Source organism: Scyliorhinus canicula, chromosome 20 (genome assembly GCF_902713615.1).
Source record: "Scyliorhinus canicula chromosome 20, sScyCan1.1, whole genome shotgun sequence".
Taxonomy (NCBI): domain Eukaryota; kingdom Metazoa; phylum Chordata; class Chondrichthyes; order Carcharhiniformes; family Scyliorhinidae; genus Scyliorhinus; species Scyliorhinus canicula.
In genome coordinates this window covers 82,244,013-82,270,940 of record NC_052165.1, presented here as the reverse complement: position 1 = coordinate 82,270,940, position 26,928 = coordinate 82,244,013, and the positions used below count along the sequence as shown (strand labels likewise).

Sequence of the window (26,928 nt, the reverse complement as noted above, 5' to 3'; positions counted from 1 at the left end):
CAATAGACAGAGAGGGGCACACTTATCCAGTGACGCTGCCTTGGAAACAATTGCCACACAGCTGGAATCAAAGGAAAAGGTAGAGGAGTCTAGAACTAGAGGGCATAGGTTTAAGGTGAGAGGGGAGAGATACAAATGAGACCAGAGGGGAAATGTCTTCACACAGAGGGTGGTGAGTATCTGGAATGGGCTGCCAGAGGCAGTGGTGGAGGCGGGTACAATTTTTTCCTTTATATAACAGTTAGACAGTTACACGGGCAGGGCGGATATAGAGGAACATGGGCCAAATGCAGGCAAGTGGGACTAGCTTAGTGATAGAAACTGGGCGGCATGGACAAGCTGGGCCGAAAGGCCTGTTTCCATGCTGCAAACATCTATGACTCTAAGCAGATCATCTGCATGCAAAGACACGCTATGTTCCCTCCCTCCCTGCTTTAGTCCCCTCCACTCCATGGAAGACCTTATTGCTATGGTAATGGTTTGGTTGCCAAGGTGAAATTAAGTGTGGACAATGGACAACCTTGCCTCATACCTCTGTTCAACTGAGAGTAACACGATCTCATGTTGTTTGTGTGAACACTAGGAACATAAGAACTAGGAGCAGGAGTAGGCCATCTGGCCCCTCGAGCCTGCTCCGCCATTCAATGAGATCATGGCTGATCTTTTGTGGACTCAGCTCCACTTTCCAGCCCGAACACCATAACCCTTAATCCCTTTATTCTTTAAAAAACTATCTATCTTTACCTTAAAAACATGTAATGAAGGAGCCTCAACTGCTTCACTGGGCAAGGAATTCCATAGATTCACAACCCTTTGGGTGAAGAAGTTCTTCCTAAACTCAGTCCTAAATCTACTTCCCCTTATTTTGAGGCTATGTCCCCTAGTTCTGCTTTCACCCGCCAGTGGAAACAACCTGCCCGCATCTATCCTATCTATTCCCTTCATAATTTTAAATGTTTCTATAAGATCCCCCCTCATCCTTCTAAATTCCAACGAGTACAGTCCCAGTCTACTCAACCTCGCCTCATAATCCAACCCCTTCAGCTCTGGGATTAACCTCGTGAATCTCCTCTGCACACTCTCCAGCGCCAGTACGTCCTTTCTCAAGTAAGGAGACCAAAACTGAACACAATACTCCAGGTGTGGCCTCACTAACACCTTATACAATTGCAACATAACATCTCTAGACTTAAACTCCATCCCTCCAGCAATGAAGGACAAAATTCAATTTGCCTTCTTAATCACCTGTTGCACCTGAAGCGACCCTTATACAACAAACAAATCCAAAACCTCGGCCCAAAACAAAACCTCCCAAGAATCTCAATTCGATATTAGATCCCATCAAATCCTTTTTCGGCGTCCATTGAGACAATCACCTCCAGTTCGGGTGCTGGGGAGGGGGACAGGACAATATTTAATAATCAATATGTATTGACGAACAACTGCCAGCCCTTGACAGCATTTATTGCCCATCACGAGTTGCCCTCCAGAAGGTGGTAGTGAATTTCCTTCTTGAATCGCCGCAGTCCTTGAGGTGTAGGTACACCCACTGTGCTGGTGGAGAGGGATTTCCAGAATTTTGCACCAACAACAGTGAAGGAACGGCGTTATATTTTCAAGTTAGATATATACAAGTGGCTGGGGGAGCAGGGAGGCAAGTGGGCGGTGAAGATCAGAGAAATGGGAAGGGGAGTTGGGAGGGGAGGTCAATTGAGGAGCCTGGAGTGAGACACTGCGTAGGGTAAATGGGACCTCCTCTTGTGCAAGGATGAGCCTGATACAGTTTAAGATGGTGCACAGGGTGCATATGACTCGGGCGAGAACGAGTGGGTTCTTTCAGGGGGTAGCAGATGAATGTGAGAGGTGTGGGCGGCAATCACACAACCAGCGAATCACACGCACATGTTTTGGGGTTGTGAAACATTATGAAGATTCTGGGCGGGAGGGTTCACGGTCTTAGCCAAGATGGTGGAGGAGGTGGTGGACCCGGACCCTTTGGTGGCAATAGTTGGGGTTTCAGAAAAGCCAGAGGTCATTGAGAGGAGGAAGGCTGATATCATGGCCTTCACCTGAACAAAGAAAATACAGCACAGGAACAGGCCCTTCGGCCCTCCAAGCCTGTGCTGACCATTTAAAAAAAAATCTTTTTATTGGCATTTCCCATATTTATAAACAGTTGTACATATACACATCACATTTTTCTCGCCGACGCTAATTTCCTTTATTATACAGAGAGGTTTAATTTGTCCTTCGTTTAACTGACCCTACGTGCATTTCATTTCCCTCTGGGTCGGTCTATGGTTCCTCCCTCTTCCCCGTTGTCCCCCCCCCCCCCCTGCCCCCCCCCACCCCGCCTTCCCCCCCCCCCCCCCAAATTTTGGCAGTGCTTTTCTTTTATTTTCCGGACAGAATGGAATCATCTCTCGTGGTTCCCCCAACCCCCCCCCTTCCTTCCGCCTCTCCTCCCCCCCGCCCCGGGTTGCGCAGTCTTTTGGTACCTCATCTATCTTGGGTGTTTTTTTTGTTTTTTTATTCTTATTCATAGAATTTACAGTGCAGAAGGAGGCCATTCGGCCCATCGAGTCTACACCAGCTCTTGGAAAGAGCACCCTACCCAAGGTCAACAACTCCACCCTATCCCCATAACCCAGTAACCCCACCCAACACTAAGGGCAATTTTGGACACTAAGGGCAATTTAGCATGTCCAATCCATCTAACTTGCACATCTTTGGACTGTGGGAGGAAACCGGAGCACCCGTAGGAAACCCACGCACACACGGGGAGGATGTGCAGACTCCGCACAGGCAGTGACCCAAGCCGGAATCGAACCTGGGACCCTGGAGCTGTGAAGCGATTGTGCTACCCACAATGCTACCGTGCTGCCCCATGTTAGGTTACCCCTCGTTGCTGGCCTCGAACAGGTTTTGGAACAGGCCGACGAACCGCCCCCAAGTATCCAGGAAGCCTTCCTCTGACCCTCGGTTGGCGTACTTAGTCCTCTCCAGGTGGAGAAATTCCCAAAGGTCAGCGAGCCAGTCTGCAGCTTTGATTGGTGCTGCCGATTGCCAGCCGAGCAGGATTCTCCGGCGTGCGATTAAGGAAGCGAAAGCCAGGGCTTTGGCCCCCTTCCCCATGTGTAACTCTGGCTGCTCCGATACCCTGAAGATTGCCACTATTGGGCATGGCTTCACCCTCACCCCCACAACCTTGGACATTGCCTCGGAGAAGGCTGTCCAGAACCCAGCAAGCTTGGGGCAAGCCCAAAACATGTAGGTGTGGTTGGCCGGGTCCCTCTGGCACCGCTCACATTTGTCCTCCAGCTCTGGGAAGAACCTGCTCATTCAGGTTCTGGTCAGGTGCCCTCTGTGCACCACTTTGAGCTGCATTAGGCCGAGCCTTGTGCAGGAGGAGGTGGAGTTCACCATGTTCAGTGCTTCGCTCCAGAGTCCCCATCCTACCTCTGTCCCCAGTTCGTCCTCCCATTTTTGTCTGGTCCTGTCCAGTGGAGTTCGGGCTCTGTCCAGTAGCCGTTCGTATATTTTCCCACATAGCCCCCCACCTCTTCTCGCTGCTTGTGCCTATCAGGTCCTCTAGTAGTGTGCTTTCTGGGTCCCGGGGTACCCCACTGTCTCTTTGCGGAGGAAGTGTTTTATTTGGAGGTGTCTCATTTCCTGTCCTTTTGCTAGTTTCCACTTCCTTGTCAGTTCGTCCAGTGTCGCCAGTCTGCACCCTATGTAGAAGTCTCCGACCATAAGTGTGCCCCCGTCTCACCTCCATCTTTTGAAGGTGGTATCCAGCATGGCTGGGGGGAATCTGTGATTGCCACAGATGGGGGCCATAAGGGACATTTTGGTTATCCCGATGTGTTGTCTCAACTGGGTCCACGTTTTCAGTGTGGCCGCTACCACTGGACCCGTTGTGTACCTTGTTGAGGAGGATGGGAGTGCTGCTGTGGCCAGGGTCCAGAGTGTCGATCCTTTACAGGATGCCTCCTCCATTTGTACCCAATTGTGTCGAGTTCTTGTACCCATCCCCTCACTCTTTCTGCCGTTGCTGCCCAATGGTAGTATTGTAGGTTTGGTAGAGCCAAGTCCCCTCTGATTTTCCCTCTTTGCAGTGTCTGTTTGGGAATTCTCGGGTTCTCCCCCCCCCCCACACACAAACGCCATGATTGACTGTCTACGTTTTGGAAAAAGGCCTTGGGGATGAAGATCATAATGGATCTCAACAGGAAGAGGAACCTTGGCAGTACGTTCATCTTGATCGTCTGCACTCTCCCCGCCAGAGAGAGTGGGAGTGAGTCCCACCGTTGAAGGTCTTTTCTTACTTCCTCCACCAGGCTGGTCAGGTCCTGTCATAATATACATCTATGTATATAATGGAGTGCAGACAGGCAGTGATTGACACACAGGATGACCAGTAAGCACACAGAACAGAGCAGCCAATCACCAGACAGGACACGACCACTATAAAGCCAGAGGGCACCAGTTTTCCCGCTCTCTCGGGACACAGCCTCTGAGACAGTCAGAGTTTGTGAGCATAGCCAGTGCAAACACTATGTGGTAGTCAGTAAGTCTGGTCAGACTAGCATCAGGTTTCCAGTCAAGTCAGCATAGTGTCAACCCACAGTTGAACATGTATACAGTATTAGTTAAGATGTTAAATAAAATCGTGTTGCATCTCATCAAGTGTTGGAAGTCTGTCTCTCGCTACACTGCATCAAGTGCAGTCCACATCGACCCAGCCTACCCAACACATCAGGTTCCACTTGTGGATCTGTGTCCAGTCTCTGGCTATCTGGATCCCCAGGTAACGGAATCTGTTCTGGGCTGTTTTGAACGGGAGCCCCTTCAGCTCTGTCCCTCCCCCTTTTGGGTTCACTGGGAATGCCTCGCTTTTGCCCAGGTTAAGTTTGTAGCCCGAGAAGGTTCCAAACTCTTTCAGTATTTGCAGTATTGCCTTCAGTCCCTCCTGTGGCTTCGAGACATAGAGGAGCAGGTCATCTGCATAGAGTGAGACTCTGTGCTCTCTGTCTCCTCTCCGTATTCCCTTCCAGCTTTTCGCGTCCCGTAGGGCTATCGCCAGGTGTTTGATCGCTAGCACGAACAAGAGTGGGGACAGGGGGCAGCCCTGTCTTCTTCCTCTCTGCAGCTGGAAGTATTCAGAGCTGGTGGTGTTAGTTCAGACACTCGTTTTGGGAGTGTTGTACAGGAGCCTCACCCAGGCGGTGAATCCCGCTCCAAGCCCAAACCGTTCCAGTACCTCGAGGGGGTAGCTCCATTCGACTCTGTCAAAGGCGTTCCACGTTCAGCAGTGAAATGGGTCTATATGACCCACATTCCATCAGGTCTTTATCTTTTTTGAGTATTAGTGAGATTGTGGCCTGCGCTAGCGTGGGGGGGGGGGGGGGGGGGCAGGGTGCCCCTTGCCAGTGAGTCCGCGAACATGTCCCTTAGGTGTGGGGCCAGGACTGGTGCAAATGTTTTGTAGAAGTCCGCCGGGAACCCGTCGGGTCCCGGTGCCTTCCCCGCCTGCATGGAGCTGATGCTCTCCATGATTTCCCCCAGATCTATTGGTGCTTCCAGCTCCCCCCATCTGTCTTCCCCCACAACTGGTAGTTCCAGTCCGCCTAGGAATTGTTTCATCCCCGCACCCCCGTTGGGGGCTCGGAGGTGTACAGTCCCCGGTGGAAGGTCTCAAATGCCCGATTGACCTCCTTTGGATCTGTTACCAGTCTGCCTCTGCTATCCTTTACCTGCGCTATTTCCCTTGTGGGGCGCTAACAATTGCACACAAAGACTCGAGACATGTACAATCGAGGCTTTATTGCTGTGTGATGCTATTCCTCTGGCGGCAGCTGTAGAATAGGGTCTGAGTGGCGCACACGCATATTTATACACAAGCTCCCTGTGGGCGGAGCTAGCCAGCAGGGGCTTACCGGAGGAACCTGTATTACAGGTACAGCCATACATCCCCCTACTGCAGTACACATAACTACAGTGGTTATATCACCACACCTTGTGCCTGTCTGTTTTCTCAGCTGGTGAGCCAATAGGCAGCCAGCCTTGCCTCAGTGTTCGTAGAAGGTCCCCCATGTCTGGTGGAGTTGGTACACTGCTTTCCTAGTGGAGAGCAGGTTAAAGTCCATTTGCAGCTGTTTTCTCTCCGCCAGCAGTTTTACGGTTGGGGCCTCGGAGTATTTTCTGTCGACTTCCAGGATGGAGTCCACCAGTTGTTGCCTGGCCACCCTCTCTTCCCGATCTCTGGTTGCCTTGGAGGCTATGATCTCTCCTCTAATCACGGCCTTCAGTGCCTCCCATAACGTGGAGGATGAGACCTCCCCGTTCTGTTTGTTACTAACGTAGTTGCTTGTGGCCCGCAATGTTTTCTGACAGAAGGCCTTGTCAGCCAGGACGTCCATGTCCAGCCTCCATGTGGGGCGCTGGGCCCGGCCTGTCTCCAACCTCACATCTATATAGTGTGGAGATAGCGATCGCGGAGTACTCCGTCCCCGTGATCCCTGGAAGCACCGATTTCCCCACTGCAAAGAAGTCAATATGGGTGTATACCTTGTGTACTTGTGAGAAGTATGAAAATTCCTTCTCTCCCGGGTGCAGGAACCTCCATTGGTTCACCACCCCCATCTGCTCCATAAATGCACCTAGTTCCTTAGAAATGCCAGTATTTTTCCCTGCTCTGGGGTTTGATCAGTCAGTCAGTGGGTCCTGTACACAGTTGAAGTCGCTCTCCCCCCCCCCCCCCCCCCCCCCCCCCCCCCCCAATGATCAGTCGGTGTGCGTCAAGGTCGGGGATTTCTGCCATGGTCTTCTTTATGAATTCTGTGTCGTCCCAGTTGGGAGCGTACACATTTACCAGTATGACCGGTGCCCCTTCCAGGACACCGCTGACCATGACGTACCGTCCTCCTGGGTCCGTAACTGTCTTGGTTTCCGTAAACCTCGTCCTCTTGCTAATTAATATTGCTACCCCCCAGCCCACGTCCCATAGCATGTGTCGTATGTCTGTCCCACCCAGCCCTTTCTTACCAGCAGTAGGTCCTTCTCCCTCAGGTGCATCTCTTGTACGTAGATTATGTCGACTTTTAGGCTTCTTAGGTGGGTGAAGATTCTGGATCTTTTCACCAGGCCGTTGATCCCCTTACGTTCCAGGTAACAATCCTGCTGGGGGGGTTTTCGACGCACCGATCCTGCGGGGTCACCCAGACTTACCTAGTGGACGCGCCCTTCCACTCCGGGGTTTCCCTTCGTTAGGGGGCCATTCAAAATGGACACGGTCACCGCTCTCACCATGAGGTTGGACCCCAGGGCTCCGGGGTTTCCTTTTGTCCAGGGCCGCCAGCTATGTGTACGCCATGTGGCTGCGCCCCTGCACTCCAGGGTCTCCCTTCGCCCTGAAGCCCTCCCGAGTGGCTGTTTGTGGTGCCATCTTGGTTCCTCGCCCTGTTCCATGCCCGGCGAGGCCTGTGTTCCTGCTGCTTATCTATCTCACCCTTCTCTTTGCTTCTCTCTTGTTCTGCGCTCTCCCCCCGACTCCTCTCCCCCCCTTAATACCTGTCCCTCTTTACCCCCCTGTGTTCTTCCCCCTTCTACCTTGATTCCCCCCCCTCTCTTTGTGCCAGGCGCTCCCTCTCCCCTGAGAAGCGCACCGTGGCCCTCCTTTCTTCCCGCCCTCCTGTGTTGGCCCTCCTCGCTAGCACGGTGGCCCCCCTCCCAGTACTTGCCCTGCTCTGGTCCTGTTTTAGAACATAGAACAGTACAGCACAGAACAGGCCCTTCGGCCCTCAATGTTGTGCCGAACAATGATCACCCTACTTTAAACCCACGTAACCCGTATACCCGTAACCCAACAATCCCCCCATTAACCTTACACTACGGGCAATTTAGCATGTCCAATCCACCTAACCCGCACATCTTTGGACTGTGGGAGGAAACCGGAGCACCCGGAGGAAACCCACGCACACACAGGGAGGACGTGCAGACTCCACACAGACAGTGACCCAGCCGGGAATCGAACCTGGGACCCTGGAGCTGTGAAGCATTGATGCTAACCACCATGCTACCGTGAGGCCCGTTTTACCTTCCTTTTGCTAGCCCTTGTCTCGCCCTCCTGTTCTCCTTTCTCACCCTCATTCCCCTTGCTGCGCTCTCCCCCATTGCACTGAGAGATGGAACGAGCCCGGGAACGAGTCAACACAGTCCCGTGCAGTACACCAAACACGTATGTACAGTTTGTGATCGTATTGTCTCTGTTTGCGGTCTGCCCTCCACTCTTTGTTCCGATTCTTCCTTTCTTTTTCATCCCCGTCGCTTTCATGATGGCTGTTGCGGCTGTTCCTCCCCCAGTTTGTTCGCTCTAACGAACTCCTCAGCTGCCGCTGGGGTTAAAAAACAGCTCCTTCCCCTCGAATGTTACCCAGAGTTTGGCCAGGAATAGCATCCCATCAGTAGCATTACTTTTGTAGAATGCTGATTTGGCCCTGTTGAATTCAGCCCTTCTTTTGCCCAGGTTCACCCCAATGTCCTTATACCCTTATAGTCTTCCCTGCCCACCTGCTCTATTTCGTCTGCTGGGCCAATTTAGGATCTTTTCCCTGTCGTGGAACCTGTGTAGCTTCACGATAATTGCTCTGGGCTCCTCCCCGGCTTTGGGCCTGAGTCGGAGCGGCCTATGCACCCTGTCGAATTCTGGGGGGTTTGGAAATTTCTCCCTTCCCACCAGCCTGCCCAGCATTTGGGTGACGTAGCCTGTTGGGTCTCTGCCCTCCATCCCTTCTGGCAGACCCACTATTTTAACATTCTGCCGTCTGGACCTATTTTCCTGGTCCTCCACTTTCCCACTTAGGCTCCCCTGGGTCGTTACCAGCATTTTCACCTCGGTTTTCTCAGTAACCATCCTGTCGCTCTGGTCCGAGGCGGCCCTCTCCAACTCCTGAATCGTTTTCTCCTGCGCCTCCACCTTCCTTTCCAGGCCATCGATGGTTCGCTGCATTTCGTCCGTTGTCCCCGCCAGCATTTCCTTCATCATTGTGTGGAGCTCGGTCTTCAATGCCTCCCTCATGGCGTTTATCTCCATTTATATCTCCTCCTTTATGGCGTTTATTTCCGTTTTCAGCACGCTGCTCCATTCCTCCCCCTGTGCCGGGGGGTGGGGGGGGGGGGGTCGCCGCGTCCTGTTCCTGCTCCGCTGCTCGGCTCGCCAGCTTTACCGCTTCCTGGTTCTCCTGAACCTCCGCCTCGCCCCGTGGGGTCGGCTGCCTGTGCGGCTGCAGCTCCTGCTTTTTTCCTTCACCTTGGCTGCTGCTCCTTCTTACATCTCACCTTCCCCCTGACACTAAGATGAGTGGTAAAGCGAAAAGTGCAGAGGATACTGGACGTCTGCAGAGGGATTTGGATAGGTTAAGTGAATGGGCTCGGGTCTGGCAGATGGAATACAATGTTGACAAATGTGAGGTTATCCATTTTGGTAGGAATAACAGCAAACGGGATTATTATTTAAACGATAAAATATTAAAGCATGCCGCTGTTCAGAGAGACTTGGGTGTGCTAGTGCATGAGTCACAGAAGGTTGGTTTACAAGTGCAACAGGTGATTAAGAAGGCAAATGGAATTTTGTCCTTCATTGCTAGAGGGATGGAGTTTAAGACTAGGGAGGTTATGTTGCAATTGTATAAGGTGTTAGTGAGGCCACACCTGGAGTATTGTGTTCAGTTTTGGTCTCCTTACTTGAGAAAGGACGTACTGGCACTGGAGGGTGTGCAGAGGAGATTCACTAGGTTAATCCCAGAGCTGAAAGGGTTGGATTATGAGGAGAGGTTGAGTAGACTGGGACTGTACTCGTTAGAATTTAGAAGGATGAAGGGGGATCTTATAGAAACATATAAAATTATGATGGGAATAGATAGGATACATGCGGGCAGGTTGTTTCCACTGGCGGGTGAAAGCAGAACTAGGGGGCATAGCCTCAAAATAAGGGGAAGTAGATTTAGGACTGAGTTTAGGAGGAACTTCTTCACCCAAAGTGTTGTGGATCTATGGAATTCCTTGCCCAGTGAAGCAGTTGAGGCTCCTTCATTACATGTTTTTAAGGTAAAGATAGATAGTTTTTTGAAGAATAAAGGGATTAAGGATTATGGTGTTCGGGCCGGAAAGTGGAGCTGAGTCCACAAAAGATCAGCCATGATCTAATTGAATGGCGGAGCAGGCTCGAGGGGCCAGATGGCCGACTCCTGCTCCTAGTTCTTATGTTCTTATTGTTTGCAGGCATATTTCTATTATTGCCTTTCTCTTTTCTCCCCCCTAGGTTTTGGTGCGAAAAAGAAATTCTTTTTTTTGTTCCCGCCAAAGAAAAAAAAACCTCCAAGGGTTTTTTCTCCTTTTAAAGGTGATTTTTAAAAAATATATATAAAAATGATTTTTTTCCCCCCATTTGAAAGTTTTTTAAAGTTTTTTTTTAATTTTCAGGAGAGGAACAAGAAAGGTTGAATAATAAAAAATAATATTATTTTGTTTTTGTGTGATCCTCTCCGTGCTCCGACTTTCAGGCAGTTTCTGAGCGATCCCCACTCCTCCCCCACGTGCAGCTCACCGGGACCAGTCTCTCCTCTCTCTTTTTTTCCCTCTCTTCCCTATTCAGCTCCGTGTCGCCTGGGCAGGGCCGATTTCACGGGCCTTTAAATTTAAAAAAAACTCACCAGGAAAACCCCCGGAAAAAGCCGCGATTTTGTGGATGTGCGGGAGCGTCTTTGCAGCGGCCGCTCCGTTCGCGATCGCCCGCTTAAACCCTTCTTGAAAGATTTAAACTCTGCTATTACTTGGTTCATCAAGCAGCAAACATGAGGAACAATCTCCTCTGACCAACAGCACCTCCTGGCACCGTTCCCCAATTCAGCCTGTGCCGACTAATCCTTCACTTCCGGGGTCCGTATCCCTCTATTCCCATCCTATTCATGTATTTGTCAAGATGTCCCTTAAATGTCACTATTGTCCCTGCTTCCACCACCTCCTCCACGAGTTCCTGGCACCCACGACACTGTGTAAAAAACTTGCCTCGTACATCTACTCTAAACCTTGCCCCTCGCACCTTAAACCTATGGCCCCAAGTAATTGACCCCTCTACCCAGGGGATACTCTGACTATCCACTCTGTCTATGCCCCTCATACTTTTGGAGACTTCTATTAGGTCGCTCCTCAACCTCATTCGTTCCAGTGAGAACAAACCGAGTTTATTCAACCTCTCCTCATAGCTAATGCTCTCCATATCAGGCAACATCCTGTTGAATCTCTTCTGCGTCCCATTTAAAGCCTCCACATCCTTCTGGTAGTGTGGTGACCAGAATTGAACACTATACTCCGTGTGGCCTAACTAAGGTTTTATACAGATGCAACATGACTTGCCAATTTTTATACTCAATGCCCCGGCCAATGAAAGCAAGCATGCCGTTAGCCTTCTTGACTACCTTCTCCACCTGTGTTGCCCCTTTCAGTGACCTGTGGACCTGTACACCTAGATCTCTCTCACTGTCAATATTCTTGAGGGTTCTACCATTCACAGGGGCTGTTTAGCACAGGGCTAAATCGCTGGCTTTGAAAGCAGACCAAGCGGGCCAGCAGCACGATTCGATTCCCGTAACAGCCTCCCGGAACAGGCGCCGGAATGTGGCGACTAGGGGCTTTTCACAGTAACTTCATTTGAAGCCTACTCGTGACAATAAGCGATTTTCACTTTCACTTTTCACTTTCACTGTATATTCCCTACCTGCATTAGACCTTCCAAAATGCATTACCTCACATTTGTCCAGATTAAACTCCATCTGCAATCTCTCTGCCCAAGTCTCCAAACGATCTAAATCCTGCTGTATCCTCTGACAGTCCTCATTGCTATCCGCAATTCCACCAACCTTTGTGTCGTCTGCTAACTTATTAATCAGACCAGTTACATTTTCCTCCAAATCATTTATATATATTACGATCAATAAAGGTCCCAGCATTGATCCTTGCAGAACACCACTAGTCACAGCCCTCCAATCAGAAAAGCACCCTTCCATTGCTACTCTCTGACTTCTATGACCTCGCCAGTTCCGTATCCGTGACCTTGCCAGCTCACCCCTGATCCCATGTGACTTCACCTTTTGTACCAGTCTACCATGAGGGACCTTGTCAAAGGCCTTACTGAAGTCCATATAGACAACATCCACTGCCCTACCTGCATCAATCATCTTTGTGACCTCTTCGAAAAACTCTGTCAAGTTAGTGAGACACGACCTCCCCTTCACAAAACCATGCTGCCTCTCACTAATACGTCCATTTGCTTCCAAACGGGGGTAGATCCTGTCTCAAAGAATTCTCTCCAGTAATTTCCCTACCACTGACGTAAGGATCACCAGCCTGTAGTTTCCTGGATTATCCTTGCTACCCTTCTTAAACAAAGGAACAACATTGGCTATTGTCCAGTCCTCCGGGAAATCTTTGATCCAAAGATTTCTGTCAAGGCCTCAGCAATTTCTTCTCTAGCCTCCTTCAGTATTCTGGGGTAAATCCCATCAGGCCCTGGGGACTTATCTACCTTAATATTTTTCAAGACGCCCAACACCTCATCTTTTTGGATCACAATGTGACCCAGGCTATCTACACAACCTTCTACAGACTCAACATCCACCAATTCCTTCTCTTTGGTGAATACAGATCCAAAGTATTAATTTAGTACCTCACCCATTTCCTCTGGCTTCACACATAGATTCCCTTGCCTATCTTTTAGTGGGCCAACCCTTTCCCTGGCTACCCTCTTGCTTTTAATGTATGTGTAAAATGCCTTGGGATTTTCCTTAACCCTATTTGCCAATGACTTTTCGTGACCCCTTCTGGCCCTCCTGACTCCTTGCTTAAGTTCCTACTTTCCTTATATTCCAGACAGGCTTTGTCTATTCCCAGCCTTCTAGCACTTACAAATGCCTCCTTTTTCTTTTTGACGAGGCCTACAATATCTCTCGTTATCCAAGGTTCCTGAAATTTGCTGTATTTATCCTTCTTCCTCACAGGAACGTGCCGGTCCTGAATTCCTTTCAACTGACATTTGAAAGACCCCCACATACGCACTGCCTGGTTTTTTTTTAGCAACACCTCCCTGTCTACTCTTCCGCAGATCCATACTGGCCCTATTCCCTAGTTCTCCCTCAATGCTTTCACCTTCTGACCTATTGCTCCGGTACCCACCCCACTGCCGTACTAGTTTAAAGCCTCCCGTGTGATACTAGCAAACCTCGCTGCCAGGATATTGTACATCTATGTACACCTAGATCTCTCTGACTGTCAATACTCTTGAGGGTTCTACCATTCACCTCCCTGATTGCACGGCGGCGAATTTTACTGGAGTGGCGGTCGGCATTGCCACCGGGGGTAGCTGCTCGGTTGGGTGACCTGCGCACCTTCCTGCGGTTGGAGAAGATAAAATATAAGTTAAGGAGCTCAACCGGTGGGCTTTGAGAAAAGGTGTGGCATGTTTGTGACCGTGTTTGAGGAGCTGTTCTTTGCAGGGGTGGGGGGGGGGGGGGGGAATATACAGACTGCATAGTTGATTGCTAGGAAGTATGATTCCCTGGGTGTTTCTGTGTTGTCACCTGTTTTGATACATGTGGGAATAAAATACATTAAAAATATATATATTTTCAAGACAGGGTGGTGAGTGGCTTGAAGGTGAACCTCCAGGTGTTGGGGTTCCCAGGTATCAATTTGGAAGTGGGTTTGGAAGGTGTTGTCTGAGGAAGCTTGGTGAGTTACTGCAGTGTAACTTGTAGATGGTACAACAGCTGTCACTGTTCGGCAGTGGTGGAGGGAGTGAATGTTTGTGAAAGTGGGAGCAATCATGCAAGGGCGCTTTGCCTGGATAGTCTTGAGTTTCTCGAGTGTTGTTGAAGCTGCACCCATCCAGGCAAGTGAGGAGTATTCCATTACACTCCTTTTTAAAAAAATAAATTTAGAGTACCCAATAATTTTTTCAATTAAGGGGCAATTTAGCGTGGCCAGTTCACCTAACCTGCACATCTTTGGGTTGTGGGGGCGAAACCCACGCAGACACGGGGAGAATGTGCAAACTCCACACGGACAGTGACCCAGGGCCGGGATTTGAACCCGGGTTCTCAGCGCCGTAGGCAGCAATGCTAACCATTGTGCTGCCCTCATTACACTCCTGACCTGTGCCTTGTAGATGATGGATAGGTTTTCGGGGGTCAGGAGGTGACTCGCTCACCGTAGGATTCCTTGCCTTTGACCTGCCCTGGTAGCCACGGTATTAATGTGGCTAGTCCAGTTCAGTGACCACTGTAATGACTGGAATGACGATTTTGAAATGTCTGAGCTGCTTTGATTGTAATGAAACATGAACAGGATCTATTCGTGAGTGAGCAGCTGGCTTGAGGAAAGCTGATCTTCAGTCTTTGTTCCACGTATCTAGATGCTGAACTAAACACAGCAACAATATACTTACTGCTGGTATTTAAAGTTTGAAAGGCGACATATAATTAAAAAGAATTGGACTCTATTTTTTCTTGCCAACTGTGGGTTGCCCTCAGCAGGGTAACACTGTAAAGGGGCGGTGCCATCATTACAAAAGCTGCAAAAACTCTTTATAGGGAAGGGAGGGAGGGGACATTTCTGTCAATTCAATCAGCTGGGATCACGGGCAGCAATGTGTTTTCATACGATTGATGTCACTACACCATTTAAAAGCTTTGACAAGACTCAGTGGAAATCTGGAGGCTGAGCCGGTGAGCAAATCCTTGTTTCATCCTTTAATTTCAATAATATTTTAACAAGGAGTGCGATGGTCAAGTTCCTTCCTGGGGTCAGTCACTCAGCTAGATGGCTGGACAGTTTTATGCAGCTGTAGGGAGGCCCAAAGACACCCACCTCCTCATGTTTATGTATTTGCATGAACAACAGAAAATCTATGCAAGGAGTGTCGAGTTTTTAAAAAATAAATTTAGAGTACCCAATTAATTTTTCCAATTAAGGGACAATTTAGCGTGGCCAATCCACCTCGCCTGCACATCTTTTTGGGTTGTGAGGGCGATACCCATGCAAACACGGGGAGAATGTGCAAACTCCACACGGACAGTGACCCAGAGCCGGGATCGAACCTGGGACCTTGGCTCCATGAGGCAACAGTGCTAACCCACTGCACCACCGTGCTGCCCAAGAGTATAGAGTTTTATCACTGCTACTGATAGACCTATTGGTGTAAACTTGAAATCATTGATTTCTGATACCCATATTCTAAGGGCAGCACGGTAGCATTGTGGATAGCATAATTGCTTCACAGCTCCAGGGTCCCAGGTTCGATTCCGGCTTGGGTCACTGTCTGTGTGGAGTCTGGACATCCTCCCTGTGTGTGCGTGGGTTTCCTCCGGGTGCTCCGGTTTCCTCCCACAGTCCAAATATGTGCAGGTTAGGTGGATTGGCCATGATAAAGTTGCCCTTAGTGTCCAAAATTGCCCTTAATGTTGGGTGGGGTTACTGGGTTATGGGGATAGGCTGGAGGTGTTGACCTTGGGTAGGGTGCTCTTTCCAAGAGCCGGTGCAGACTTAATGGGCCGAGTGGCCTCCTTCTGCACTGTAAATTCTATGATAAATTCTATGATAACTTGCACCAAGTCCCATTCTTCCTGTATTTGCTGACCTCCATCGACTCCCGATCTCTCTACACCTCAATTCTAAAATTCTTTAACCCGTAACCCTAACTCCTTCTGTGTAAATGCCTCATTGTCCTCGCCTGTCTGTCATCTCCTCCAGCCCTCTGGTCTGCAGCGGGCGGCATGGTGACACAGTGGTTAACACTGCTGCCGCACAGCTCCAGGGACCTTGGGCGCGATTCTCCGCAAAGGCGGAGAGTCGTGAAGGCTGCCACGAAACCGGCCGTGTTTCCCGGCAGCCTCCGCGCCCCCTCCCGGGACCCGATTCTGCTCCCCGGTCGGGGCTAGCAGTGGGGCCCCGTGAACTCCGGCATCGCGGGCTTAACGAATTTCGCTAAGCCCGCACGCCAAAGTTAGCGACGGCTGAAGCATATGATGACGTCATCCGCGCATGCGCGGTCCGTAATGCCCCTCAGCCGCCCCGCGGACTTATCCTGCGGGGCGGCGGAGGGAGAAAGAGTGCGCGGGAATCGGACCCGCTGCCCGCGATCGGTTGGGCACCGATCGCGGGCCCATCCCACCCTTGGCACGGCCGTGGTGCGGCCATGCCAATCGGTGGTATGGTTGTGCAGAATGGCACTTTGCGGCCGTTTTCACGAACTGGTATAGCAGGTGTATTAAAAATCATGAAAACGGCCGTAAAGGCCTTGGAAATCGGCCCATCGGCCAGGGGAGAATCGCTGCTCGCCATAAAAAACGGCGAGCAGCGATTTGTGTCGGGGGGCGGGCGTGTGGGGGGGAGAATAGCGGGAGGGCGTCGGACCAGCGTCGCCGTAAAAATTTGTGCCGCCTGCTATTCTCCACCTCATCGTGAGTGTGGAGAATCGCGGCCCCCCGCCGGGTCGGAGAATCGCCCAGGGCCGGCGTCAATCCCGCCCCCTCCGTGTTCCAAATTCTACGCCACCCGGGATTCGGCAGGGGCGGGAATCGCGTTGCGCCGGTCGGCGTGCCCCCCGCGGCGATTCTCCAGCGCGCGATGGGCCGAAGTCCCGCCGCTGACAAGCTTCTCCCGCCGGCGTGGATTAAACCACCTACCTGACTGGCGGGATTGGCGGCACGGGCGGGCTCCGGGGTCCTGGGGGGGGGGGGGGGGGCGATCTGACCCCGGGAAGTGCCCCCACGGTGGCCTGGCCCACGATCGGGGCCCACTGATCGGCAGGCGGGCCTGTGCCGTGGGGGCACTCTTTTTCTTCTGCCTTCGCCATGGTCTTCACCATGGCGGAGGCGGAAAAGACCCCCTCCCCGGGCATGCGCCGGTATGACATCAGCAGCCGCTGACACTCCAGTGCATACACGGACTTACGCCGGCCGGCGAAGTCCTTTCGGCCCCGGCTGGCATGGCGCCAAAGGCCGTTCACGCCAGCCGGTGGAGAGGGAGCTACTCCAGCGCAGGCCTAGCCCCTCAATGTGAGGGCTTGGCCCCTAAAGTTGCGGAGACATCCACACCTTTGGGGTGGCCCAATGCCAGAGTCATTCACGCCACTCCAACACGCCGGGACCCCCCGCCCCGCTGGGTAGGGGAGAATCCCGGCCCAGGCTCAATTCCGGCCTCAGGTAACTGTCTATGGAGTTTGCACTTTGTCCCCGTGTCTGCGTGGGTTTCTTCCGGGTGCTCCGGTTTCCTCCCACAATCCAAAGACGTGCAGGATAGGTTGATTGGCCATGCTAAATTGGGCCTTAGTGCCCAAAAGATCAGGGTTACTGGGTTATATGGATAGGGTGGAAGGTGTGGGCCTAAGTAGGATGCTCTTTCCAAAGGCCGGTGCAGACTGGATGATTTGAAGGCCCTCCTGCACTGTAAATTCTTCATCATCCCAGCTTTTCCTCAGTCTATTGGAAATTGTCTCTTCAGCTACCCTGAGTTCCGGAAATCCTGTCTCTCTAACTCCTGCTCTTTAAACACTCTTTAGTATCTAACTCTCTGGCCAGGTTTTTTGGTGACCCGCGCTAGAACTCCTTGTATGGTTTGATTTTAAATCGTGTTTGTCCAAGTTGGAGCCTTGGGATGTTTTGCTATATTTGAGGCATTGAGTGCAAGTTATTGGTGACGCTGTCTCATGGGACGGCTGTCTTTTGGAATTTACTGACTTTCATACAAATCAAAATATAACAGGAAGCAAGTTTAGTATTTTAGCTGCTTTCATTGACGGCGTAGGGGTGGATAGAGGTCAAAGCGCCGGCTGCTGCTGTCTCATCACTACATGTTGATGTTGAGAGCACTCACTTTGTAATTAAACCAGGTATTAATAATCCCACTGTTTCCGCAGAGTATCACTTTCGATTGGCTCAGGCATGAAAAGAGATTGTTGTCAGGGTAATACCTCTCACTCAGTTGAGGGTAAACAGACACACTGCAGGTCCCAGAATATGGACACAGGGCACATTTAGGAGGTGGATGAAGGGAGAAGGTGAAGGAAGACTCAGAGGGAGTGAAGGTGAAAGGAGGTGAGTGGAGGCAGGGGAGCGAAGGTGTGCAGGCTGAGGGGCGTTTTACAGTTAAATTGCCTGAGGCACATTGTGAGCCGTTCATGCTCAAAGTCCTGAGCACAATCCGAGGTGGAAACAGGAATCAAAACAGAGACAGACAAAAATAAATGGCCAGATGAGAAAAGCGGAGACAGACCATCACCAAGCTGGTAGGAAAGAAAGGAAAGTTTTTTGTTGCAAACTAGAATGAAGGTTTGAGAAAATAAAGTTCTTTTAATTCAACATTTTCTTTTCTTTCTGATCAAACAGATCTGAACATCATTTACACGGCTAGTGAAGGATTGTCAGGACTGCCTGACAAATTTGTCTCCCGACAGGATGAATGCTGGTCATCGCCATGCTCTACTCCGGGGAGAGTTCACAAACATCCCTGTGGATCGGTCTAACGTGGTCCGCGTTTTCATCAGCTCCACATTCGCAGGTTCAGTACAAAACTCTTAGACCATAAGATATATGAGCAGAAACTGAACTGGACTAGCCACATTAATACTGTGGCTACCAGGGCAGGTCAAAGGCTAGGAATTCTACGGCAAGTAATTCACCTCCTGACCCCCAAAGCCTGTCCACTATCTACAAGGAATAAGTCTTAACCTACCTATCACGTGTAATGGAGTACTCGCCACTTGCCTGGATGAGTGCGGCTCCAACTACACTCATGAAGCTCAACACCATCCAGGACAAAGCAGCCCACTTGATTGCTCCCCCTTCAAACCCTCCATCACTGATGAACAGTGGCAGCCGTGTACCATCTACAAGATGCAGTGCACCAACTCACCAAGGTTCCTTCGACAGCACCTTCCAAACCCATGACCGCTACCATGTAGATGGACAAAAGCAGCAGATACCTGGAAACTCCACCACCATCCCGACTTGGAAATATATCGCCGTTCCTTCACTGTCTCTGGGCAACATCCTGGAACTCCCTCCCTGACAGCACAGTGGATGTACCTACACCTCAAGGACTACATCGCTTCAAGAAGGCAACTCACCACCAGCTTCTGGGGGGCAACTAGGGAGAGGCAATAAATGCTGGCCTAACCAGCAGCGCACTCATCCCGTAAAATGAATTTGAACCATTTTAAAAAGTAGGATTAAACCATTCGGCACATCAAGCCTGCTCTGCCATTCAATCATGACAGATGTGTTTCTCATCCCATTCTCCTGCCTTCTCCCCGTAACCTCTGATCCCCTTATTAATCAAGAACCTACCTATCACGACGAGAACGTATTAACCCTCTGAAAGCCTCACTCCACACTCCAGTCCCCAAAGCCCCATCCAGTTCTTCCTCCCACGTACGCCAAACCTCCTCCATCGGAATGCTCTCTCTCTCTTCAACAGCTCCGCATATATATCCGAGACCTTGCCCTCTTCTATCTCCTCCTCAGGCAGGGGTTTGTCCTGCATGGCAACGCCGGAAGCGAAGGCACCTCCTTCCTCATGAAGTCCCTAACCAGCAGATACCTGAACCCATTCTCCTTCGGCAACTGGTATGCCCCCTCAATTTCCTCCAATCTACAAACATCCCTCCAACAAACAAATCCCTAAAATAATCTATCCCCACCTGCCGTCACCCTGGAACCTCGCATCCAATGGGACAAACCTATAATTGTCATAAATCAGTGCCCACAGAGACATGCCTTCCATTCTAAAATGCTGCCGGCATTGGTTCCACACACTCAATGCTGATACCGCCACCGGGCCTGTGGAGTATCTGGCCGATAGAACAGATAGTGCCCTCAAACTGGTGCCTTTACATAAGGCCACCTCCATCTGCCCCCACACTGACTGTTCCTCCACCACCCATTTCCGAACCATTGCCATATTTGCTGCCCAATAATAGTTTAGCAAGTTCGCCGATGCTAATCTCCTCCCCGTCAATCCCTCTCTAAGAACAGCCTCCAAGCCCGCGGAGCCTTATCTGCCGACACAAACCTCAAAATCGTCCCATTAATCTTCCTAAAAAAGGATTTGGGCACAAAATCTTGGATTCATGTTGCATTCATAGGGGCAGCAGGGTAGCATGGTGGTTAGCATAAATGCTTCACAGCTCCAGGGTCCCAGGTTCGATTCCCGGCTGGGTCACTGTCTGTGTGGAGTCTGCACGTCCTCCCCCTGTGTGCGTGGGTTTCCTCCGGGTGCTCCGGTTTCCTCCCACAGTCCAAAGATGTGCGGGTTAGGTGGATTGGCCATGCTAAATTGCCCGTAGTGTCCTAATAAAAGTAAGGTTAAGGGGGGGGGTTGTTGGGTTACGGGTATAGGGTGGATACGTGGGTTTGAGTAGGGTGATCATGGCTCGGCACAACATTGAGGACCGAAGGGCCTGTTCTGTGCTGTACTGTTCTATGTTCTATGTTCTACATTCACCCCCACCATCTGGCCTGGGCTTGCAAAATCCTACCAACCGTCCTGGCTTGAGACAATTCACACCTCTATCACCTATGATTATCCCTCTCTTCAGTTGCTCCGTCTGGACCTGTAAACTTAATTACCTGCAAAGACTTGCATACAAAGCATCGTCTTGCATCTTTGACTTTGTCTATATATATGTTTCTGGGACCCACCTCTTCATTCACCTGAGGAAGGAGCAGTGCTCTGAAAGCTAGTGATTTGAATCAAACCCGTTGGACTTTAAGCTGGTGTTGTAAGACTTCTTACTGTTCTTTAAAATGAGCCTTCCCCTTCTGTATCAAACCCATGCAATATATTACCTCCCTCAGCCTGATCGGGGCCCCCAGTCTCTGCACCTTTGCCTCCGCCACCCTTGGGAACTCCAGCACATCCAAAAACTTCCTCATGCCCTCAATCTGCACCGAGGCTCCAAGTTATACAATTTCCGGTAAAAAGCCTCCAACACGCTATTTACCCACTCTGCCTCCATTACCACCATATCCCACCATCTCACATCTTCCCAATCTCCTTTGCTGCCACCTGCCTCCTCAACTGATGTCCAAGCATTCTGCCGGCTTTCTCCCCATATTGATATATTGCCAAGAGGGTGGCCAGGGAAAGGATTGGACCTCTGAAGGACAGTGGGGGGAATCTATGTGTTGAGCCAGAGGAAATGGACGAGGTACGAACTGAGTACTTCACATCACCAAAGAAAGGGACTTTGTGGAAGATGATTCTCGGGTAGGGTGTGTGGACACTCTGGATCATGTTAGCATCGAAAAGGAGGAGGTATTGAGTCTTTTAAAAGATACTGAGGTAGTTATGTCTCCCGGGCCGGATGGGATTTATCCCAGAATACTGAGGGAAGCAAGGGAGGAAATTGCCTTGACTGACACCTTTGTATCCTCATTGGCTACAGATGGAATCCCAGAGGACTAGAGAATAGCTAATGTGGTACCGCTGTTTCAGAAAGATAGCAGGGATAATCCAGGAAACTATAGGCCAGTGAGTCTCACGTCGGTAGATGGTAAATTATTGGAGAGAATTCTCAGGGACAGGATTTATACCCATTTGGAAACAAGTTAACTCATTAGTGATAGACAGCATGATTTTGTGAAGGGGAGGTCGTGCCTCACTAATTTAATGGAGTTTTTTGAGGAGGTGACATAGATGATTGATGAGAGGAGGGCGGTGGATGTTGTTTACATGGACTTCAATGGCCTTTGACAAGGTGCATCATGGCAGAATGGTACGAAACGTGAAGTCACACGGGATCAGAGGTGAGGTGGTAAGATGGATACAGAACTGGCTCAGTCACAGAAGGCAAAGGGTAGCAGTAAAAGGATGTTTTTCTCAATGGAAGGTTGTAACTAGTGGTGTTCCACAGAGATCTGTGCTGGGGCCTCTGTTGTTTGTAGTTTACATAAACGATTTGGAGGAAAATGTAGCCGGTCTGATTAGTAAGTTTGCGGATGACACCAAAGTTGGTGGAGTGGCAGATAGTGTTGAGGATTGTCAGAGGATACAGCAGGACATAGATAGGTTGGAGACCTGGGCAGAGAAGTGGCAAATGAAGTTTAATCCGGACAAATGGGAGGTAATGCATTTTGGTAGGGCTACCGTAGAGGGGAAATATACCATAAATGGCAAAACTCTTAGGAATATAAAATGTCAGAGAAATCTGGGCGTGCAGGTCCACAGATCTTTGAAGGTGGCAACACAAGTGGACAAGGTAGTCAAGAAAGCATACGGAATGCTTGCCTTCATTGGACGGGGCATCGAGTATAAAAACTGGCAAGTCATACTACATTAGTATAGAACCTGGAAAGGCCAAACTTGGAATATTGCGCACAATTATGGTCACTGCACTAACGGAAGGATGTGGAGGCTTTGGAGAGGGTGCAGATGAGGTTTACCAGGATGTGCCTGGTCTGGAGGCTATTAGTTATGTGGAGGCTGAATAGACTCGGAATGTTTTCATTCGAAAGACGGAGGTTGGTGACCAGATAGAGGTCTACAAGATTATGAAGGGCATGGATAGAGTGGATTGGCAGGCAGTGTTTCCCAGGGTAGAGGGGTCAGTCACCATAGGTTTAAGGTCCGTGGGGCAAAGTTTAGAGGAGATGTGCTAGGCAGGTTTTTTACGCAGAGGGTAGTGAGTGCCTACAACGCGTTGCCAGGGGAGGTTGTGGAAGCAGATATATTAATGGCGTTCAAAAGACAAACACATGGATAGGATGGGTATAGAAGGATATGGCACAAGGAAGTACTGAGGGTTTTAGCAAAGGTTGGTATTATGACCGGTACAGGCCTGTTCCTGTGCTGTATTTTTCTTTCTTATCCTTGCCCCCCCTGGCCCTGCACTGCTGCCGCACTGCCCTTCCCGTAGACACAAGTCCAAATTTCATCTGGAACCTTTGTTTCTCCTGCAACAACGCCTCCTCAGGCTCCGCTGTGTACCTCCGGTCAGCACTCATGGGTAGTTGTTATCTGTGGCCTACCCTCCTTCTGATCTGAGCCTGCCCCTTTTTCACAGCACCATAGTCCCTCGGCGCCGCTCACTACATTCCTGTGTTCCACTCACGCATCCCTTGTGAGACCCCAACACACCCATCACCGCATGATCAACCTGGAGTGTTATGATTGGTTCAAAATGCGGAATCGCCATTTTTGATTAACTGGTATCACCCATTCTCCACAGTTGCTGCCGAGAAAAACAACCGGCAAACAATAAAAATCTGGGGCAGTACGTTGGCGCAGTGGTTAGCACTGCTGCCTTACGGTGCCGAGGACCCGGGTTCGATCCCGGCCCTGGGTCATTGTCCATGTGGAGTTTGCACATTCACCCTGTGTCTGTATGGGTCTCACCCCCACAACCCAGGCTAGGTGAATTGCCATGCTAAATTGCCTCTTAATTGGAAAATAAACAATTGTATAATCTAAATTTAAATAAACAGTAAAAATCCTTTAAAATAACGTTTTGGTATTTATACAAAATTACATAAATAATAGAAATTTGGACATGGGCAGAGACACTGATGTACCCAGCATTGGCAAGATTTACACTGTTTAGAACTCATGTGGGATGTTCAAATGAGCAATTGACAAACAACTGTATTATTAGAACTCACGGCATCAGAAAATGTCTGATCGTTCAAGTTTGTTTTAAAATAAAATCTGTGCACTGCTCAGTGTTATCCCTCCTGCAGCGCAGAAACATTTACTCACAGTTTTACCAACCGCAAATAGTTGGGTTCAAATCCGGGGTCTTAACCAAAATTCTGGTCCGGAACCATAACAATGATATAAACTAAGGCCCAGGGCAGCACGGTGGTGCAGTGGGTTAGCATCGCTGTCTCACGGCGCCAAGGTCCCAGGTTAGATCCCGGCTCTGGGTCACTGGTCGTGTGGAGTGTGGTAGTCATCACTGTTGTATATATATCGCATATGAGGTGTATTATGGTAAGGCATGGTATTACAGGTACGGGGGTAGATCCCTGCCTGTTGGCTCCGCCCAGTAAGCGGAGTATAAATGTGTGGGCTCTCCGCACTGCAGCCATTTCGGCAGCAGCTGTGGGAGGCTACACATCTCTGCTTAATAAAGCCTCGATTACTCTCTACTCTAGTCTCGTCGTAATTGATAGTCCATCATGGAGTTTGCACATTCTCCCCGTGTCTGCATGGGTTTCGTCCCCACAACACAAAGATGTGCAGGGTAGGTGGATTGGCCACGCTAAACTGCCTCTTAATTGAAAGAAATGAATTGGGTACTCCAAATTTATATTTTAAAATATATAAACTAAAGACCTGAGCAGCTATATGGTGTTCTGCTTCTCCAACTTAAAATCCCTCTGTCCTCATTGGAATTTCCCACCTTTTCATCAAGCCCAAGTGATATATGGCCAAATGCCACAGGTTTAGGATCAGGAAAATTGACCAGGATCCAACTGTGCTCAGTTTCTGGTAGCAATGCTTGTTCAGCACAGAATCAGAATTCCCACAGTAACCAGCTCTTCCCGTCTATCCCAGATATGAGCATGGAACGCGATGCTCTCCTGGACAAGGCGTTTCCGGAAATTCAGGCTTTCTGTCAGAAATTGGGCCTAGTCTTTGAGGTGAGTGAGACCATCGGTTAGCTCAGTGCCATCTACCATTGGCTCAATGCTGTTTCTGGGTTAAAACTACACTGGTATTCAACCGTTCCTATGACAGGGTTTATAACAGGGAGGAATTGTGAGGGAAAGAGTGTTGCAGGGAGTGTGAGAGAGGGAGGAGAGACAGAAAGTGTGTAACAGGGAGACCGTGTGACAGGGAGGGAGTGTGACAGAGAGGGAGTGTGGCATAGAGGGAGTGTGACACAGAGGGGGTGTGGCATAGAGGGAGTGTCACACCAAAAGAGTGTGACACCGAGGGAGTGTGACACCGAGTGAGTGTGACACCAAGGGAGCTTGACCGGGAGAGAATGTGACACAGAGGGAGTGTGGCACAGAGGAACTGCGGCACAGAGGAAGTGCGGCACAGAGGGAGTGTGACAGGATGGATGACACCGAGGGAGTGTGACTCCGAAGGAGTGTGACACAGAGGGAGTGTGACACAGAGGGAGTGTGACACAGGGGGAATGTGACACAGAGGGAGTGTGACACAGGGGGAATGTGGCACCGAGGGAGCGTGACTCCGAGGGAGCATGACAGGGAGGGAGTGTGATACAAAGGGAGTGAGACACACAGGGAGTATGATCGGGAGTGAGTGTGACACAGAGGGAGTGTGACACAGAGGGAGTGTGACACAGAGGGAGTTTGGCACAGGGAGTGTGACACAGGGAGTGTGACACAGAGAGTGTGACAGGAAGGGTGTGTGACCCAGAGGGAGTGTGACACAGAGGGAGTGTGACACTGAGGGAGTGTGACACTGAGGGAGTGTGACACCGAGGGAGTGTGACACTGAGGGAGTGTGACACTGAGGGAGTGTGACACTGAGGGAGTGTGACACCAAGGGAGTGTGACACCGAGGGAGTGTGACACTGAGGGAGTGTGACCCAGAGGGAGTGTGACACAGAGGGAGTGTGAGGCAGAGGGAGTGTGACACTGAGAAAGTGTGACACAGGGAGAATGTGACACTGAGGGAGTGTGACACAGAGGGAGTGTGACACTGAGGAAGTGTGACACAGGGAGTGTGACACAGGGAGTGTGACAAAGGGAGTGTGGCACGGGGAATGTGACACAGGGAATGTGACACGGGGAGTGTGACACAGGGAGTGTGACACAGAGTGTGATACAGGGAATATGACACAGGGGGTGTGACACAGAGGGAGTGTGACACAGGGAATGTGACACAGGGGGTGTGACACAGAGGGAGTGTGACACAGAGGGAGTGTGACACAGTGGACCTTTGACAGGGAGAGAGTGTGACACTGAGGGAGTGTGACACTGAGGGAGTGTGACACCGAGGGAGTGTGACCCAGAGGGAGTGTGACCCAGAGGGAGTGTGACACAGGGAGTGTGACACAGAGGGAGTGTGACACTGAGGGAGTGTGACACCGAGGGAGTGACCCAGAGGGAGTGTGACACAGGGAGTGTGATTCAGAGAGTGTGTCACAGGAAGGGAGTGTGTCCCACAGTGAGTGTGACAGGAATGGAGTGTGACAGGAGGGAGTGTGACCCAGAGGGTGCTGTTGAAAACTCAACACTATTCTTAGAATCCCCCCTATACCAAAAAGGGGCGACATTCTAAATGGTGAACCGAAGGAGTGTGATACTGAGGGGGTGTGACACCGAGGGAGTGTGACACCGAGGGAGTGTGATACTGAGGGGGTGTGACACCGAGGGAGTGTGATACTGAGGGGGTGTGACACCGAGGGAATGTGACACTGAGGGAGTGTGACACTGAGGGAGTGTGACACCAAGGGTGTGATACCGAGGGGGGGGGGGGGGTGATACCGAGGGAGTGTGACACAGACGAAGTGTGCAAAGAAGGAGTGTGATACCGAGGGAGTGTGACACAGAGGGAGTGTGACACCGAGGAACTGTGACAGGGAGGTAATGTGACACTGAGGGAATGTGACACAGAGGGAGTGTGACACCAAGGGAGTGTGACGACGCGAGAGTGTGACACTCCCTGTGTGACACCGAGGGAGTGTGACACCGAGGGAGTGTGACTGTGAGGTAGTGTGACACACAGGGAGTGTGACAGATAGGGAGTGTGACAGAGAGGGAGTGTGACACTGAGGGAGTATGACACAGAGGAAGTGTGACACAGGAGTGTGACACAGAGGGAGTGTGACACCGAGGGAGTGTGACTGTGAAGTAGTGTGACACACAGGGAGTGTGACAGAGAGGGAGTGTGACAGAG

General features: G+C 50.5%; 1 protein-coding gene across 1 annotated transcript in view; it reads left to right on the top strand.

Annotated features, from left to right (window-relative positions):
* Window positions 1-18,509: 18,509 nt before the first annotated feature.
* Window positions 18,510-26,928, top strand: part of nwd1 (NACHT and WD repeat domain containing 1) — a 103,314-nt gene continuing 94,895 nt past the window's right edge. Inside the window, exons 1-2 of the mRNA XM_038780314.1 lie at window positions 18,510-18,612; window positions 24,610-24,695. Of these exons, the coding sequence (XP_038636242.1) occupies window positions 18,510-18,612; window positions 24,610-24,695 (189 nt within the window). The remainder of the gene's footprint in view (window positions 18,613-24,609; window positions 24,696-26,928) is intronic.